This window comes from Strix uralensis, chromosome 2 (assembly GCF_047716275.1).
Source record: "Strix uralensis isolate ZFMK-TIS-50842 chromosome 2, bStrUra1, whole genome shotgun sequence".
NCBI classification, from domain to species: domain Eukaryota; kingdom Metazoa; phylum Chordata; class Aves; order Strigiformes; family Strigidae; genus Strix; species Strix uralensis.
The window spans coordinates 70,919,987-70,937,150 of NC_133973.1; the positions used below are offsets into that span (position 1 = coordinate 70,919,987).

The 17,164-nt window shown below is 36.7% G+C and overlaps 1 protein-coding gene across 10 annotated transcripts in view; it reads right to left on the reverse strand.

Moving 5' to 3' along the window:
• Positions 1-2,030: 2,030 nt before the first annotated feature.
• ATP11A (ATPase phospholipid transporting 11A) overlaps positions 2,031-17,164 on the reverse strand; it is a 133,189-nt gene continuing 118,055 nt past the window's right edge. For 4 of the 10 annotated variants that reach the window (XM_074859243.1, XM_074859242.1, XM_074859241.1 and 1 more), the window contains 4 exons: positions 15,890-15,955; positions 15,466-15,569; positions 13,451-13,616; positions 2,031-6,256 (listed from right to left, as the gene is read on the reverse strand). In XM_074859243.1, coding sequence (XP_074715344.1) covers positions 5,999-6,256; positions 13,451-13,616; positions 15,466-15,569; positions 15,890-15,955 — 594 coding nt within the window. In that variant the 3' untranslated portion in view covers positions 2,031-5,998. Of the gene's footprint in view, positions 6,257-8,647; positions 8,764-11,386; positions 11,476-13,450; positions 13,617-15,465; positions 15,570-15,889; positions 15,956-17,164 lie in introns of all 10 variants that reach the window. The other 6 variants (XM_074859249.1, XM_074859247.1, XM_074859248.1 and 3 more) reach the window with 4 other exon arrangements.

The following is a 17,164-nucleotide window of genomic DNA, read 5'->3' on the forward strand; positions in this document are numbered from 1 at the left end:
CAGGATTTGTTTTCCTTCTTTTCTAAAAGTCAGTGTTTAATAGATTGCAAGATCAAGCTTTCAAATTTGGTTAACATTTCAGTGTGAAGTATCTTTACAAAATATGTTTAAAATCTCAAGATAAGTGTTTTTTGAACAACTATTAACATCGCTTTCCTTGTTAGGTACAAGAAGCACATCAGTTTTTCACACATTAAGTAGAGAGACTGGACATCAACAGTTTTTCCTGATACAATCTGAACAGGGAGCCTCTGAACCTAGCAGGACACTGCATCTTATGTATTTTTAAAAGCTTAATGCACCATGAGGTTTCTTAACCGAAATGAATAATAGAAAACAACAAACTTTTTTGTGGTTTAAAATTGAATACTACTCCTATGTGTCTCCTTTAAATGGAAAATAAACACTTAACTTATTAAGAGTCACCACTATTAATTTACTGCAGAGTCGCCAGTTAAAAAAGCACTTACTACACACTAATTTTTTTGATAAACACATCTAAACCTACATGGGGGACATTAGGCATCTGATAAACTCTTCGGTACAATGAAATGAATCAATGGCTGTATTTGTTTCTCTCCCTGTCCTATCACTTCACAGTAAAAACGAAACCTTTGAATGGCTATGATTTTTGCTTTAGCATTTGAATTAAATTAAAAGACCTGTAAGTATGCGTAATGGAAACACACAACAACAAAGCTTTATTAGAATGCTCAAATACTGGTTTTAAATTCCTGTAGAGTATCACCTCAGGAAATGGGAATATGCAGAAAACAAAACCCAAGAAACTTCAGTCTGTCTCCAACCTATCTCACTTCGTATCAAAATAACCTTCCGAAAAGATTTTATCCAGCAGTATTGCGTATATTGCAGAAAAAAATGTAGTCTCATTGTAGACTACTACACTACTACATTTTCCATTAATTCTACAATGTAACTTACTAACAGAGCATAATTTAAAGAGCTAAAGGAAAACATAAGGTCTTTCTTCAATTTAGAATACTGTTCAGAAACCACTTTCTATCCTTTTTTCCTTTAAACTAAACATATTTTTACATGCACAATAAGAAGTTGTCTACTTATGAAGTAATTTTTTCCTCTTGCTGTGTTCCTCCTGAAATCCAGATGTATCATCACCTTATTTTTTTCAAAAAGTTTCAATTTAATGTTTCTATCTAATTGCATTTTATGCATTTTTTTCCATTGCATGAATAAAGGGAAAAACATCTTCCATATTTACCTTTTCCCCTCAAACTACCTTCTCCAGAAGCTCATTCAGTAGCAACACAAAATTTCTTGATGTACAAAAGGGAGATGGGCACAATATGCTTGTATTGTTTGGATAAAAAGTTCATATACATACAAAACCATTACACTGCACTCTCTATTATGGGAAGTGCAAAATCAATATACAAAGTGCCTAAGCATTCTACATCGCCTCAGCGTGGAAGGGGCAGGCAGTAACCTGACGCTCTGAATTGCTGTGTGGAGGCTGTCTAGGGTCCCTTCCAGCTGACTGCTTCAATGCACTGTACGGGCTGGAATGGTTTTGAAACTACAGAAAGTCCCATAACATTGTAACACCAAATGAAAGAAAATGATGGTATTTCTGGGCACTCAGCCTCCTTTGTAAGAAGCTGTGAACACTGCTACCAGCTGAAATGGCAAAGCACATTGTTTTCGCCTTTAATTCAGTTTCTTTGAATTGCCAACACTGCAAAAGAAAGGAGAAATAGCTCTGGGTACCCCACAGAGCAGAACCATACAGAAACACAGATCTTCCCATGTGTAGCTTACAAGTTTAGTTTGGAAAGAACTTTAGCACTTACCCAGTTGTGTGCAGGAGGAACAAAGCTCTCCTGGACAGGTTCCCATTTCTACTAGCTTTGCAACAAACGCCACACACCACTCATGTTCCAGCTTTCTCTGAATTTCCCTTTTTGTTATCTTTTTTTAGCTGGCTAAATATACTGTCTGAAAATAAATCTGACTACAAGTGTATTCAATAACAGAATCAAACACTCACTACATTTTCCATTATCTACTTACATTTTATTACAGACTAATATGAAAACATCTCATATTCATACTAGAATTATTTTAATTACTCGTGAGTGAACTTAAACCAGTCTTGAATGTTTATATTTATTGCAAGCAGATTCATGTCTCCTGCTTATATATTCTACATAAGGATCCAAAATGTGACTGAATATAAACAAGTTATATTTGGTTATCTACAGAAATAAAAGTTAAAAATAGCACTGAAAATAAACTTTACAGTAATGTATTCACACACTGACTCTTCAAATCAAATAAACGAAGTGGTCTAGGATAATCTAAACATTAGATTTGAAGGCTGATTTATTTTCAAATAAATGCACCTATAATTGTACAATTAAAAATAAGTGTCAGTATTTGGTGCTGATGACTACAGACATCTTTAATGTTTAATGCACAGATAACTACCCCCACAGCCCCCATACAGCAACTTTCGCAGATTCTACTTTACATTAGATCGTGAAAGAACATTTAAAATGCAATGTGTACATAGCACAGAATTTGTGTCAGATACAATGCAGATTAAAATTCTGTAAATTTTCATAAGGTAAAAAATTAAAGCTATATAAACTGATTTTTAGACTATTTTGCAAAGTAGAATCATGTACTCTTTCACTTTCGTAATACTTTCACAAATTTCCATTAAAGCTTTTTTAACAGAGACAGTAGCATGAGCACAATGATCCCACTGGCTTCCAAAAGAAAAGTAGTGCAGTTGCTCAATTAAGCTATTTTTTCCTTTTATATTTGCAAGCCAGTTGGGTCAAGACAAACAGGCTAATGCAAGCAAGAAAGTAAACTGTAAGCTTTTACATTAAATGGCTGAACAAACAATTATTGTACATGGTAAAGCAAAAACGATCTTTTGCCACAAGCCACTGCAGGAATATATGAACTTCAGTGGCCAAAAAGCTTGAAATACTTTCTAAGTCTTCACATACATTTGGTTAGTGCTTACCAGTTTCAAGACATTTATAGAAGCAGTTATGGAGACACTATGCTGTTAAAGCTGCAACAATTTAAACAAGGCAAGTTAGGAAGTTATATAGATTTGTATACTTTTCCCCTTTAATTCTTGTCTTTTTTGATACATAAAAATCTGTCTCCTTTCAGTGTCCCATCCATAGTAAAACATTCTAATGCATTCTGATCTAACTTCTACTTCTTCATCTTTGTATCACCTGACCCATTTACAGTGAAACTCCGAGTTAACACCTGCTGCAGTGGACTAGGTTTGCATGGCAATAGTAACAGGGACTGAAGCAAAAGCACATCAAGTGAAACCAAGTTATGTTTTTTCCATTAAGCGGTCTACTTAAACAAACAAACAGTACCAACTTTTAAAGGTAAAAGTATTGCTAAATCAAACCAGAAACTTCCACTTAAATTCAAGCATTCTTTCTCCTCCAAAAAATGACATGTTTAACTAAAATTTCCCAAGCACTTGTTTCAGCCTGAATAATACTGTCAATAATTTTGAAGTGCAGGGCTACATGAAGTTTGCAATGAACTGCTGTGTTAGTAGGCAGAACAGGAATGCAGCATTTTCAAAAACATCAAGCAAAAATCTCCTTATTTAAGGCTAAAAGATGGAACTCAGAAAAGTAAAAAAGCAGGAGGCTTTATAGAGTAAAAAAGCTAGCAGAAATAGTATAGCACTGAAAGTACAGCGCTCTGAATTGCCGCTATCACAAATACCAACAAAACGTCAATAGTTTGGGTGAGACTAACAGAGCAATAGACCTATATTTCTAATTTGACATTCATTAGAATTTTAACATTCAGCCACAACTCCACTCTAAGCTAAATTTAAGTGGCCAAAACTCATAGGTATAAAAAAAGCCTTCAAAACATATACTTAAAAAAAATAGAAATGGTGTGTTAACAAATGTATGCGTAAAACAGATTTATAAATAGCTACAGTATGAAAAATATTTCAGTGCAAAGGCAATTTTAAGATTTCTAAAAAATACATTACAAATAATTTGTTAACTACACACAAGAAATTTGTCACTGCTACTGGTATAAAATTTATACCCATATTAACTTTTTAAAAAATATATACACCAGTGTTTTATGTAGGGGACGGTTCTAACTGACCAACATTCAAGTCTGCAATGGCAAGTTTATGTACACACACCCACACACACATGTATGTATTTCAGAATGTTACTGCTATGAGGACATTCTTTGAAACTTAAAAGTGCTACATGTTAAATGGTAAAAATACCTTCATCTGTGGTGCTCACCATTACACTTTTTAAAAATCTCTTATCTTTGGTATACTGAAAACTTCACAACTCACTTTACAATCTCTGCTTGTCCCAGAGCATTTTAATAATATTTCTGTTTAATGTGAAAATCACTCGAAATATTGTGAGGAACATTTCCTAGTAAGCTGATTTTTCTTTTATTAAAAAGTAAATTAGTAAGTAAACTATTTTTCCTCTCTCTTTTTTTTTTGTTTTTTTGGGTTTTTTTTAACACAAAAAGGGAAATAATTTTTCTCTGCCACTCTAGTCCATTCAAAAGACAAGAAACAATGTCTTGGCCAGGTCTTCCAATAAAGGCTGCAGCTCCAATTACAAATATTTTGGTTTCACACTGAAATAAATTTTTAGCTAATGTCCTCCCAGAGGTATTTAATGACTATGGTTAACCAGTTCTAACCACCAGGCTGAAATTGACTGAAATCAGATTATTCCTTCAGGTATTTTTGCACCCCAAAATAAAACACTGGACTAAAGAAATAAGACAAGGGCATAGCTAATAGTTGAATTAGTGCAAGGTAACATAAACGTAGCAGAGAAAACAGAAGTACAAGTTGGCTGTCATTCTTGAAGTAATTCAGACAGAATACCTGCAGTCAAACTAGTTTCTGTATCATAACTATAGTGCAACTGTTAGTAAACAGCCATGTGCCACCTCGTGGTTTGCTTGCAAAAGTCAACATTTGTGTTCTTTGTAAGACATCTACCAAGCCAATCAGCCAGTGTTTAACCATACCCACACACACACAATCAAAATTAAGAGGATGAATCTAGATAGTAAAAGATGCTTGTTTAGAAAAACAGCCTTTCACCTTTTAAGGAAAAAATGTCAAAAAAAGCTTAATGTATAATACTTTCTGCTATGCATATTCTACAATCATGGGAATAGGAAATGGGAACACCAGGTAATCTGCATCTTTGACAAATTCACAAAGATCTTTTAGGCAAAATACTCATATCCAGTTTTTGAATAGATATCAACACTGATGATATTTACCTTATTAACAGCCAACTTGACTTCATACAGTGTGTGCATCTCTACACAAGGATTGTTTTGGCTATCTTTCTACGGGAGAAAACTAACTGAAAACCAGACATAGCCCTGATTTGGCCACTTACAAGGAAGTGAACATTAGAGAGTGTTTCTTGAAAGCAGATTTGCACAGAGGAAACACCAGTTTGTTCTACAGAAAGAGCAAAGAAAGAAAAAGGACAGAGGAAAATCAGAAACAGCACTTGTTAAATATGCTTTAGGAGACTTTCATTGGAGATAACTGAGGTCATTGCTTCTGGCTGAAAATTAAAACTGTTGATCTCAAAATGTAGGTCACTGACTGAAACTATACACTTCAAGTAACAAAGAAAATGACTAAAGATGACAGAAGCAGTAAAAGCACAAAAGTCTTGACATAGGATGAAGAGAATTTCTAGTGCTACCAGTCTCACAGTACCAGACTGTGCAGATTGTTCATTGCTCCATAGTTCAAAACATAAAAAGAGGCCTATTGGCCTGGAAGGGTTCATACTTCTAGCTCTTGATCCTGTTTGTCTGAACACTACCTCAGACAGCAAAAGCCACATATAGTTTTTAATATATTTCTGTGACGTTTGTTTTCTGAAAAAAGAAATAAACAAAAATACAGTTTTTAAAGGCTTGACTTGGTGTTCTGTCATACAGACGTTTCCAAACCTGACCCACTGTAGCGGTAGCCTGCACTGGAACGGCAATGCTTATTTGAATAGCCAAAGACAGATGGAAGTACTGAATAATCAATGCCTCTCCAGTGCGTAAACATCATTTTTTTAGAATGAGAATTAGACCTTCTTGCTGGGGAATTGCTGCAGTCACTGCTCCTGTATCTTGGGCTTTTCAGACAGGCAAGAGGTGTGAATTCCGAGATGTGCTCCCGACAGTGCCTCGATGCGTTCTGTTAAAGGAAAAAAACCCCAAATACACAGTGAATAGATGATTTTGGAGCAAGTAGTCTACAATCCTTTCATAAGGCTGCTGTGTCCTTGGTATAACAATGCCTTTCACTAGATCACCACTCTGGCTATTTGTTTCATATAAAGGTATAACCCCTTATGTTGTTGAGCAATCAACCACTTTCAACAGGATTAGTTTTATATTAAGACCTACAGAACCAGGCATAATTTTACATGTAATCTCTAAACCTGAGGGCTCTTTATAAAGAACAGATGAAGACACAGAGGACTGCTTTCAAGTTGAATTGTTTTAAAGCAGGTTTATACTTCTTTTTGCAATCTCTCCTGCTACATCTTTTTGTCTCTGAACTTCTTTAGTCAGGACGTCTTACAGGGAATTTTAAGACAGAACAGATTCAAGTACTTTGCCCTGTACTTCCAAAGAAAGGGAATTCTTTAGAGTTAGTTTGGGCTAATGGGTAAAATTTGAGAAGTTTAATGCACTTGCTTTGTACTTCTAAGCCGTATCTGATCTTAGACTTGCTTAGGTTACAGGTAGCATCTATACAGGCAATTTATACTACACATCACAATACTATATTGGTCTAATTGTCCATTAAAATTTATCTGTACCACATAATCACTCCATAATCTGGCAGAATCGGCACTTCCACTCAGGAAATACTCAGGACTACAGTAACACCATGGCGGCATGACAAGATCCTGGAACATGTGCACAAACTAAAAGAAAATTAGCACAGCACTCTCCCCGTTGAGTTTATCCAATTCTTCCCACTAAATGCACCTATAATTTCCAGGTATAGGCATATGAAGGTTATGTGATGGTATTTAAGATATAAATGCATTATAAGCATTCCTCAAATCAGTGTTGTCAATCACACTCTCCATGAATACTATATAAGCCAGTTGATCCTCTATTCTTAATCATCCCCTTCCTCCTCCTCTGTTAACAGCAACACAGTAGCAAAAGTGACAAAATCACAAATAAATATTAAGGAAGTAGCTTACAGAAGTTTGGCTGAGATTTAATATTACAGTTTTAATGCCAGTCACAAGCTTGAACATTACTCTCACATAACCAGGAGCAATCAGAAAGCTGTCTTACAACAGTTATTCTTAGAACAGTCACCAAACTACACCAAACTGCTCATTAGCAGTGAAGCCTAGGTTCTTTTAAACACACATATAGACCAAATGCCAACATTAATCCAGAAAAACATAAATAATCAGGTAACAGATTAGCACACTTTGTTGTAGAAATGTCGGCAGGAGTAGTCATACACTGCATAGTAACTATTTTTCCTATTCTTCCAGCTAGGAAGTGAAGCATTTTAGTTACCATACGTATTTTTAAAAATAAAATGTTTTTCCTACACATAGCTCCAAGGCAATCGCTTTCAATCTGCCATGCCTGAAGCTACTCAAGAAAGCTGGGGTTTTCTACTACTACTTGTCTAGCAGTCATTAAGTAAATCAAAAGCACCCTTCAACTATCTTGAAGGCCTACAGCTCACACCAGCACATTACATTGCATTTGTCCTCTTCACATATTGGTACTTTGCACCTTCACTTAACTCCTCATGTGCTGCTTCTGGGGTCAGGAGAGCATGAACGGACTGGAACACATACAGCACCCAGATGGGAATGTCTCAGAGTAAAAAGTGTACCTTCTTACTTACACTTGTTTGTGTAATCAGTGGTGTGGCAAGGAGATGATGTAATCAGAGAACTTCATTCTGCTGCCCTAATGTTTGGAGGATTTAGGAGCTCACCACTCATGCTGCTGTCTCAGGTATTTGGCAAGACTGCCACGCTCCTCTCGATCCGAGGCAGCAACGCACTGGTCTATACAGAACACACTGCTGTGGTAGATACTGTCAGATATACAGCCCCAGTCTCCTGACCCAAGGTCCTATTCACAAGTAACTCACTTTTGTATGGTTATCTTCGTGGTTTACTATCTGCATTTGGTCTATATATGTATTCAAGAGTGTAAGAGGATGGATAAACTGCTCAGGTGTGAGAATTACTTCTGACTTTATGTATTCTACACCATGGTGTAATGTGAGTACACTCTGCAATAAAGACTGCAGTTCTTAGAGAAAAAATGTCACACAACACCTATACATAACACAATTTATTTATAGGAATTTAATATGGGTATATTGACTCATTGTTTTGCCTTAAGTGTCTGAGACAAAAAGATCTTACCTGTGGCATTGAACACCTCTTGCAAAAACTAGGCTCTCCATGTGAAACATAATGCTTTTGTATCAATATTGATAAAGTACATCAAAAACTCTGGAGGAAATAGTTGATTTGTAAATAGTACAGTTCACCCATAGAAATTAATCCGAACTGGCAACACGTACAGTGCTGTTACCTAGCTTTGATCTAATTATGGCTCGGAAGCTGAAAGATTTCCTTCAAGAAGTGGCCCATCGCTGTTCGCCAGTGCATTTAGGGCTGTTTTATGTCTCATACTCTTCTGCAAGGATGAGGAAAAACAGTGAGACTTGCTGAATACAAGAGGGAAACACGAATGAATTGTACCATCTGGTACAAATGTAACTACTGTAGCAAAGTCCTGTACAAGTGACAGATTTCAAAAGGAAAGGTTATCAGTGTAAAACAAGGTTTCTATTTCTTGATCCTGAGGTTAATCCTTTGAGCCACGCTGAGGATGTTTTTAGTTATATTTCAAACTCTATTAAAAGTACTTAATTACTCTCAAAAGCACTTAACTGTACCATGACTAAGTACTGTGGGCTGTGTGTCCTGCTGCTCTGACAACAACCTGTACTGAATGGAAGAGGTCCCTGTGATACAGTGAGGCCAAATTAATTCCAAATTAAGGAGCAGATGTCCCGCTTCACCACTCCCCAGAACAACTGGTACACTGATGGGAAGGCTACACATGGAGGTGACAGGGCCAGTGCTCATGAAGGCTGACTTACAGCTTAGCCACCATTACACCACTGGGAGAGAGGGCAGGGGAGTTACCAAAGTAACGTCTTCCACGGGATTCAAATTATTGCAACAGCAAGATCCATTTCTTTGTTCTCCACAGAAGAGCAGCCCAACACATGACAAAGACAACAGTTTGCTGGTGACCAGGTTTCTAAGAGTGCTGTGCAGTTGTTCAACAGCAGCTAAGCCCATTGAGGAACAGAATGATGAATCCCCTGAGAGGCTTCCCCAGGCAAAAGTACCACTTTGGGTTTCCCCAAGCACAGCAAAGGGCAGAGACCTCATAACGAGTCTCATGGGCCGATCTTGTGACTGAAGTGAAAGTGAAGTAAAAAAACATCAGTCAGAAGCAAAGAGAAAAAGAAAAATATGTCTTAAAGGCATGAAAGCACAGAAGTTATTTACAGCTCAGAATCAAAATACCTGGCATTTCAGCTACAGAATATTTGGGATTGCTGAAACATTGTCAATCAAAGTGACAATCATAAAAATGAAAAGAGGTTAAAGTTAATTTATATTTTCCATAACAGAGCTGCTGAGCTTCTGCTATTAATGAAAAGAAGAATAAAGAAAAAGGAAATATAATCAATTAATGTAGATTGGATATACTAAAAAAACCACCCTACTGCTTTTTAAAAGTAAAGGCTGAAAGAAATCTCACAGCTGCACAATTTCCAGTTAAAGCACGAAATTCAGCTTGTTTCATTGAGCCAAAGGAGTCACTGGAACATGTATGAGACATGAGCAGATTTTGACTGAAATTACCAAGACAACAGATTCCTCCAAAGCTTTTGCAGAATTAATGTTTTAGCCCAAGAAAGACAACAGTTCATATGTGTGTATATATATAAATATACATGCACATATACATACATATACACATACTTGTATGTACATATATGTATGCGTATACACACATATGTGTATGTCTGTGTGTGTACATATATCTCTCTCACTGGAAATCTCTCTCAGAAAAACCTAGAACTATATCTAGAATGTTTAAAAAACTCTGAATGATAATGATGGAAAACAATCACCCACCACACACTGGAGTGACTCAAATAATTGAAAAATTTAGAAGCTAAGTATTGCTTCAAAGGCTTTATGCAATCTTACTGCCTGAAAACTAATTTAGTAACCTGAGAGGTGGCTGCTAGTCCTATGTTGATCTTTTCAACTGTTCCAGAAGCCCGTTTATTACAAAGAAAGCAATGTAACTTATAGGAATGCAGTAAGTTTAAAAATAATTGTTTAGACATTCAGTTCAAACCAATCATAAGGCACTTAAAAGCCAATTTTAGCCGGAATTTTCAATAGTCAAAAAAACTTCATGTAATTACAGTCAATTTTATTGACTATGCATTTTTGAAGAGGGAAAGAAGGAGGAAATGTATTTTTTATCTTAACCAGTTCAGAAATAAAGATATAAGATCTGCAATGGAAACCAACAGTCTCCTAGTATTACGTCAAAAATAGTTTTCTTGCAGACTATAGGGCAACCAAGATTTACTAGCATTTCTTCTACTTTTATATTATATTAAATGTCATATACTTCTGGATCTTGAGCTGTTTTCTTTCTAGAAAGAGCACGGAATTTCATAAAATGGAATATAAGGAAAGCTCAGTTTCAAATGCATGTTGGAGATAACTTATTAATGAAAAATTTGTATTTTCTTCTATCACAGCAGAGCAGATATACTAATATATTCCAAAAATCGCTTAAATGGCTTCCAGTACATTTTCTGTATGACTCTAGTAACACCAGCATAATCAGAATTATCACTTCTTTGTGTGGCAACTATTCCATTTACTCAGGTACAATGCAAACATGACATGCATTCACCTACAGATAGACCAATGATTAAAATGGGGATCTAAGAATCCTAATTCTTGAGGCAGAAACATTATGTAAAATTCAGTAACAACAGTGACAAAAATGATCGTGACGGATTGTGACAATGATACATAGAATCTCTGAGATAAACAGGAGGAAAAAACTATACGAAAAAGTATTCTTCAAAATATAGTTGATGTGAATCAGAAATGGAGATAATGAGTACGGTAAATAACTTCTGATGACAAACTTTTTACTGTCCTTTGAATGAAATGGCCAAGCATGCAGAAAGGCAGAAAAAAGTCACCTTTTGTTCCATTAGAAACTTAGACTGCTTGAAGTCTGAGAAAGCATAAAGATGGTGGACTGCTCAACAGAAAGGCACTGATGTTTAGTCTGATTTCCCCAGAAGATTGTAGGAAGTAACCGTGCACATCATTTATGTTTAAAGCAAGGTAGCAGTTATTTAGACAAAGCGGATTGGAAGACAGGAAGACACAAAGAGAGGGAAGAAGAAACACAAGGGACATATCTGGTTAAAAGTCAAAGATTTTCAACTAAATAGTAAAAAATTAATATGGCCAGTGTTAAGCCCAAAGTCTGCTTTATAATTGATTCACTTTCCAGCACTAATATACAGTGTCTGTAAGAAATGCTGTAATACCTTTGTTTGGGGGTTTTGTTTGCTAGCTTGTTCCTCTGCATTAACCCATCCTTATTGTCCCTCTTTAGACTTTTAAATTAAACATGCAGAACCTATCCTGAGATCAACTTCTTCCACAAGTGGCATATACGGCAGAGACATCTATTAAAGATATCAAAATAGAAAAACACTAAATGCTGATCTGCCTGGGAAAGTTTTCAGCTATTCTTTATTCTTTCCTGTCCTCCTGAAGTGGGACATTTTCACAACTGTACATTCAAAGAATACAAAACAATGCAAGGGGTTTTACTTTGCAGATATGAGAGAAGATTTTTTTTTTTTAACCTTTGCCAAAGGGGAAATTTTACTTTCCTTGGAAGTAAAATTCCTTTATTCCTTTCCTCTTAATGCAAAGTATCTTCTCAAATATACATCAAAGTGCTAACTAATCCCTACACACACAGCTGCTGGTAACTCATTATTTTAACCTACCAGTGGCAGTTGAACGGCTGAAAAGGGCAAGGGCAGTAACATTACGTTTTAGGTTCAACACCTCTACTATCCTTTACCTTCTAACATATGAAAGTTTATTGGGGTCAAAAATACAGGTAATTTTCTATTGAGGTTGGTTTGATGGCACCAGAACAGCACCATGCTTCCCACAGAACCTGGCTTCCCTTTCAGCCTCAGCAGAGCAAGCCTGTATTTACAGAGTAGTTTCTACTTTGGGGCTGATCAGAAGAAAGGAGACAACAGATTTTAAAATAAGTCATCCCATTGGCACAGCAAGGTGTGTTTATGTAGGAAAAAAAATAATAAATGTATTGGAACAGGCAAAATGTAAGTTGAAATATAAAAGAGAAAAAATTAATAGAATAAGTTTTAATACACGTGTTTTTGTAACAGGCACAGCATCAGTATAAAATAGTTTGCTAAGAAAGTATTTATATTGCACAGATCATGCAATATGAATGTTGGCATGAGTTTACTACATATTCCTTACCAACATACTATATATTAATCACATTTATCTTAAGTGTATAAATTCTAGATTTGTTTGACATTAAACACACATGCAGGTGTGGAGTCCCTTGGTATAGAATTGCAACTGCTTGTGCAAATCCCCACTTCAAATGGGATTTCAATAAAATCACATGCTCCCTTCCTACCAGTTTTGAGCTTAGCTTATTTTATCTGGTTTTCCATTTTAGATAACTACACTCAGCTTGCATGGTAAATGCTAAAATGTCCACATTAGAGTTTCATTTATGCAGTAAAATGACTTGGTATGAAAGATAATTACTTCAATTCAGGGGTGTGGGCAGTGCCTCTGAACACTCCACAACAGCAGGAAGAACTGCTGTCCAGGCCCATGTAAGTGCCTCCTACCTACCCACACAGAGATCTCAATCCCCTGGGCCTTGTCTCCTCAAATCAGGAATCATGTTGAGCCATGTACCTGTCTCCCACCATCCTCATCAGCTGGTTTCCCTATGGTTACTGGTATGGAGACATAGAGGTTGCCCCAGGATTCAGGTAAATACCACCATGTAAATAACAGGCAGCGTCTTTCACCATATCGCTCAGAAGTGGTTGGTATATTCAGCCAGTGATATACACCACAGATGGGGAACCTCTGTTCTAATCTTGTCTCTAACTTTGAAAGAGGTCTAATTATTAGAGACTTGTGATACAAAAAACTAACTTCACAATAAAAAAATATTTTACCTGGATTCTTTCTGTTGCTGTAGGCCACAACTGTCTGCATAAGACCTTCTTGAGAACATCTGGAAGAAGGCTGACAGTTATGAGCAGAATTATACCCAGCCACGCAGGACCACTAGATAGCATTTGCATGAACACATAATACATCCTCTGATAATTGAGAAATGGCCTAGTAGGAAAAAGATTAAATACATATTACACTTCAATACACAAAAGAAAGACTGGCAATGTTAAATACAAAAATTATTACAGTGATTAAATACTTCAGGTTCAACTTCCCAGTTTGTGGAAGGTTCATCCATCCCAGTATTCTCAAAAGGAGATCTAAATATGCACTGACTAGAGATAACTACCCTCCTCTTGTCTTTCAGGCTGCAGGAAATACCATACTGTCCTCCCTCCCATGCTGCCTCTCCCTTGCAAAGATAAGTTACATTCTTATCCTGTTTATGCTCTTTCATCTACTTCTTATCTTGCCCCAGGTATCTTCTACCTTTCTTCTCAGTGTCCCACCCCTCACTTCCCTCCTCTTTCCCAACGCACGCTTGTTTGTATGTATCCTCAGAATAAGGCTCGTTGACCATACCTTTTTTCACACTTTTCAAGCTCCCCATAGCATCTCTGATGTTTCATGTTATGCTCCCTAACCTATTCACCACATTTTAGCTGTCCCTCACTTTCACTACCTTCACTTCTGTGTTTCCCTGTATCTCCATGGCAGTTGTGTGGTCATTAAAATGCCATCACTGTATGGTAATGGGAATCAGAGGCCATGTTTACTGAGAGAAAAGATCAACAGACAGTCTGTAGCAAGACTGCAGTGTAAAGCCCTCCTATCACCAGGGAAGCTTCCTGCTAGTTTCCAAATTTTGATAGAAGTCTTTGCATTTTGAAAAGATAATCAAGTTAAAATACATTGCTGCATGTAAATGGTCACATCTCTAATACACAGCAAGGATGGCTGGAAAACATTATCAGGGAAAATGTCACACTTCTGCAAACTCTTTTCATTTTGATGCTGAAGAAACTGAGATCTGATCTTACTGAAAAACAAAGAGGCTACTGAATATCCAAGGAGTTGACAGGTAGTTACTCATTTGCAAAGAATACGTTGAAATCTAAATCCTTACTCCAAATTAAATAGTACCTTAAACACCAGGCAACAGTTAGCCTCTGCTTTCTCTCTGGTTCCTCAAAATGTTTACTTATGTATACAAAGTAGAACAGCTCCAGCAGAAGAGGTTAGAAGAGATAACCTCATAACTGGGCACTCTACAGGTGAGAAACACAACTTCAAGTTCCTGATGGCAATCAGGCATAGCAAGAACTTGAACATGTTTCAACTTGATCTCCTTCCCAAAATTTTCAGTTTCAAGGACACAGAATTTTTTAATAGAAAAAACAAACCAAAACACTTTCAATCAACTATGTACAAAAGTTATACTAATTCTTAAAAAGCTTCTTACCAACAGTAGAACAAGTAGGTGCTCAGACATCTACAGTAAATCTACTTTGATAACTAAGGAGGCAAATAATGAGCTCAGACATAGGACTCCTAGTCATCCACAGAGCTTCAACGTGAATTCACTCCCTGGCTCTAGATTATATTGCTACAGCTAGTTCCCTCCAAGACAAGCCCAGTAGGTGGGTGGCTAACCGCAGGCTGCATAGACATGACCTATTCTGTGACACTTTGCCTCAGATAGGCAGCCTCAGCTCCTTGAACCAACCCTTGGACTGCTTTTGACTAACACTACTGAGATAGCCCCAGTGGCAGTCTGAGGTCTGGTATTCTTCTCATATTCTTCTTTAAGAATATTTTAACAGACATTCAGTGAAAAAAGAGCTGAGCATTCTCTAATTGCCACTTCTGATGTGTTTAAAATGTGATTGTTATGTGGAGTTCTGCAATATAGAAAAGCTAAATTTAATTCTGTTTGGGACAAAAAGGTGAAACATGTAACAACTTTGCGTTTCTCAAACAACTTTTGCAATGCAATTTATATTAGGGTTCATACCAAATAATTCCTCCCCAGAGCAGAGAAAAGATAATGTAGAATACCAGTGATCCCCAGATCATAAAGTGATTTATCCATGTCCAATAGTGTGTATCTAGTGCAAGCTGGAAAAAAAAAAACAAATGAGATTATATGGTGTTAATACTATCTAGAAGAAACAGAATAGTCAGCAGGAGATGAAATAAAATGACACCCTTTGAAAAAAGGGAAGGATTCTACACAAAATTAGCTAAAAAAAATTTGCAACTTTAAGCACAATAAGAAAGCACAGATAGCAAAATGTGTATTTAATTTAAGTCTGTATTTAAACTAATTTAAACTAATACGACAATGTATGGTTGTAGAGAGAAACTGATACAAGTAAGCAGGAATTCGAAAACAAGCTCTAAGAAAGTTTCAATGGATAAAATCCAGCATACCTTACCTTCAGTGTAACCGTGAATACAAGCACAGTAAACACCAGTGTTCCAAAGGTCCAGTTTCCAAACATCTATAAAAAATGGCCCAAAGCAGTTATAGGTCATATTGTCCACTACTCTCTAAATTGTCCAGAATAAACCTCTTAGTTATGTATTGCTTTGTGTCAGGAACTGACACTTAAGCAAAACCACTGAATGCTTACATGACCTAGCCAGTGCAAAGTGTTTTGGTTTCTTGTCCTGGTATGTACACACCTCAGATTTCATACAGACAGGAAAAAACACAATCAATGTACTCAACCTGAAGTTGATATCTTTCTTAATAAAAATCAAGTGTAGCACAGTTAACAAATCACTGAGATTTACAAACAAACTGCAGTAATTTCATCAGTCTTCTTGGACATCATCTTCTCTCCGATCTCCCTTCTCTGCTGTCCTTGGTATTCCACAATTTCTTGGAGGTTCAACAGCATGTTATACAGACAAGTAACAGTACAAGAAAGAATGTGATAGCCATCAAAGCCACATAAGTACATAAATGTTCTACATACATTTTAAGATAAAACACTTTTGAATTGTGGTTGATTTTCTCCCACCCTGCATAATGAAGTAAAAACACTTCAGCTTTCCAAGTGGGCAGAAATGATCATTAATGCCAACGGAGGGAAGAACTGGTGACGAATATGGTCACAGATGATTCTCTGGACTACAGCAGCTATGAGATGACAAGGTTCAGGATCCAGAGAAATGTTGGAAAAGTAAGCAACAGAGTTCGACACTGTATTTTAGGAGAAGAGACTTTAATTCAGGGTATTGCACCCATGAAAGAGAAGGCTGCCCAAGAGAGCTGAATGAGTTGGAAGTGACAGCTGCTGAGATCTCAGGAACTCTCTTCTGCAGGAAGACATGGAATTTCAGCAGAAGACCCAGTTGGCCAAGCAGGAAGTTTCCCAATGAACACAAAGACAAAATGGGAGAATACATGAGATGACAATATGGCCAGGCAGAAAACAGATAGCATAAACCATTACTTGGGTGCGGAGGAACAAAATCACAGATGAAGCCCAGCTCAAACTAAGATTAGTGAGGGGTGTTGAGGGTGACAAACAGGATATTTACAGCTATCCTTGTTTCAAAGGGAAAACATAAGTCCACTGATGGAGTAGTAAGACAACCTACTGGAAGGTGTTAAGAAAATGCTTAAGTATTCAACAGTCTGGATATTAGTCTTCACAAGCAAAGCTTGCTCCTTGCATTTAACAGCAAAGCTTGGGAAGGAA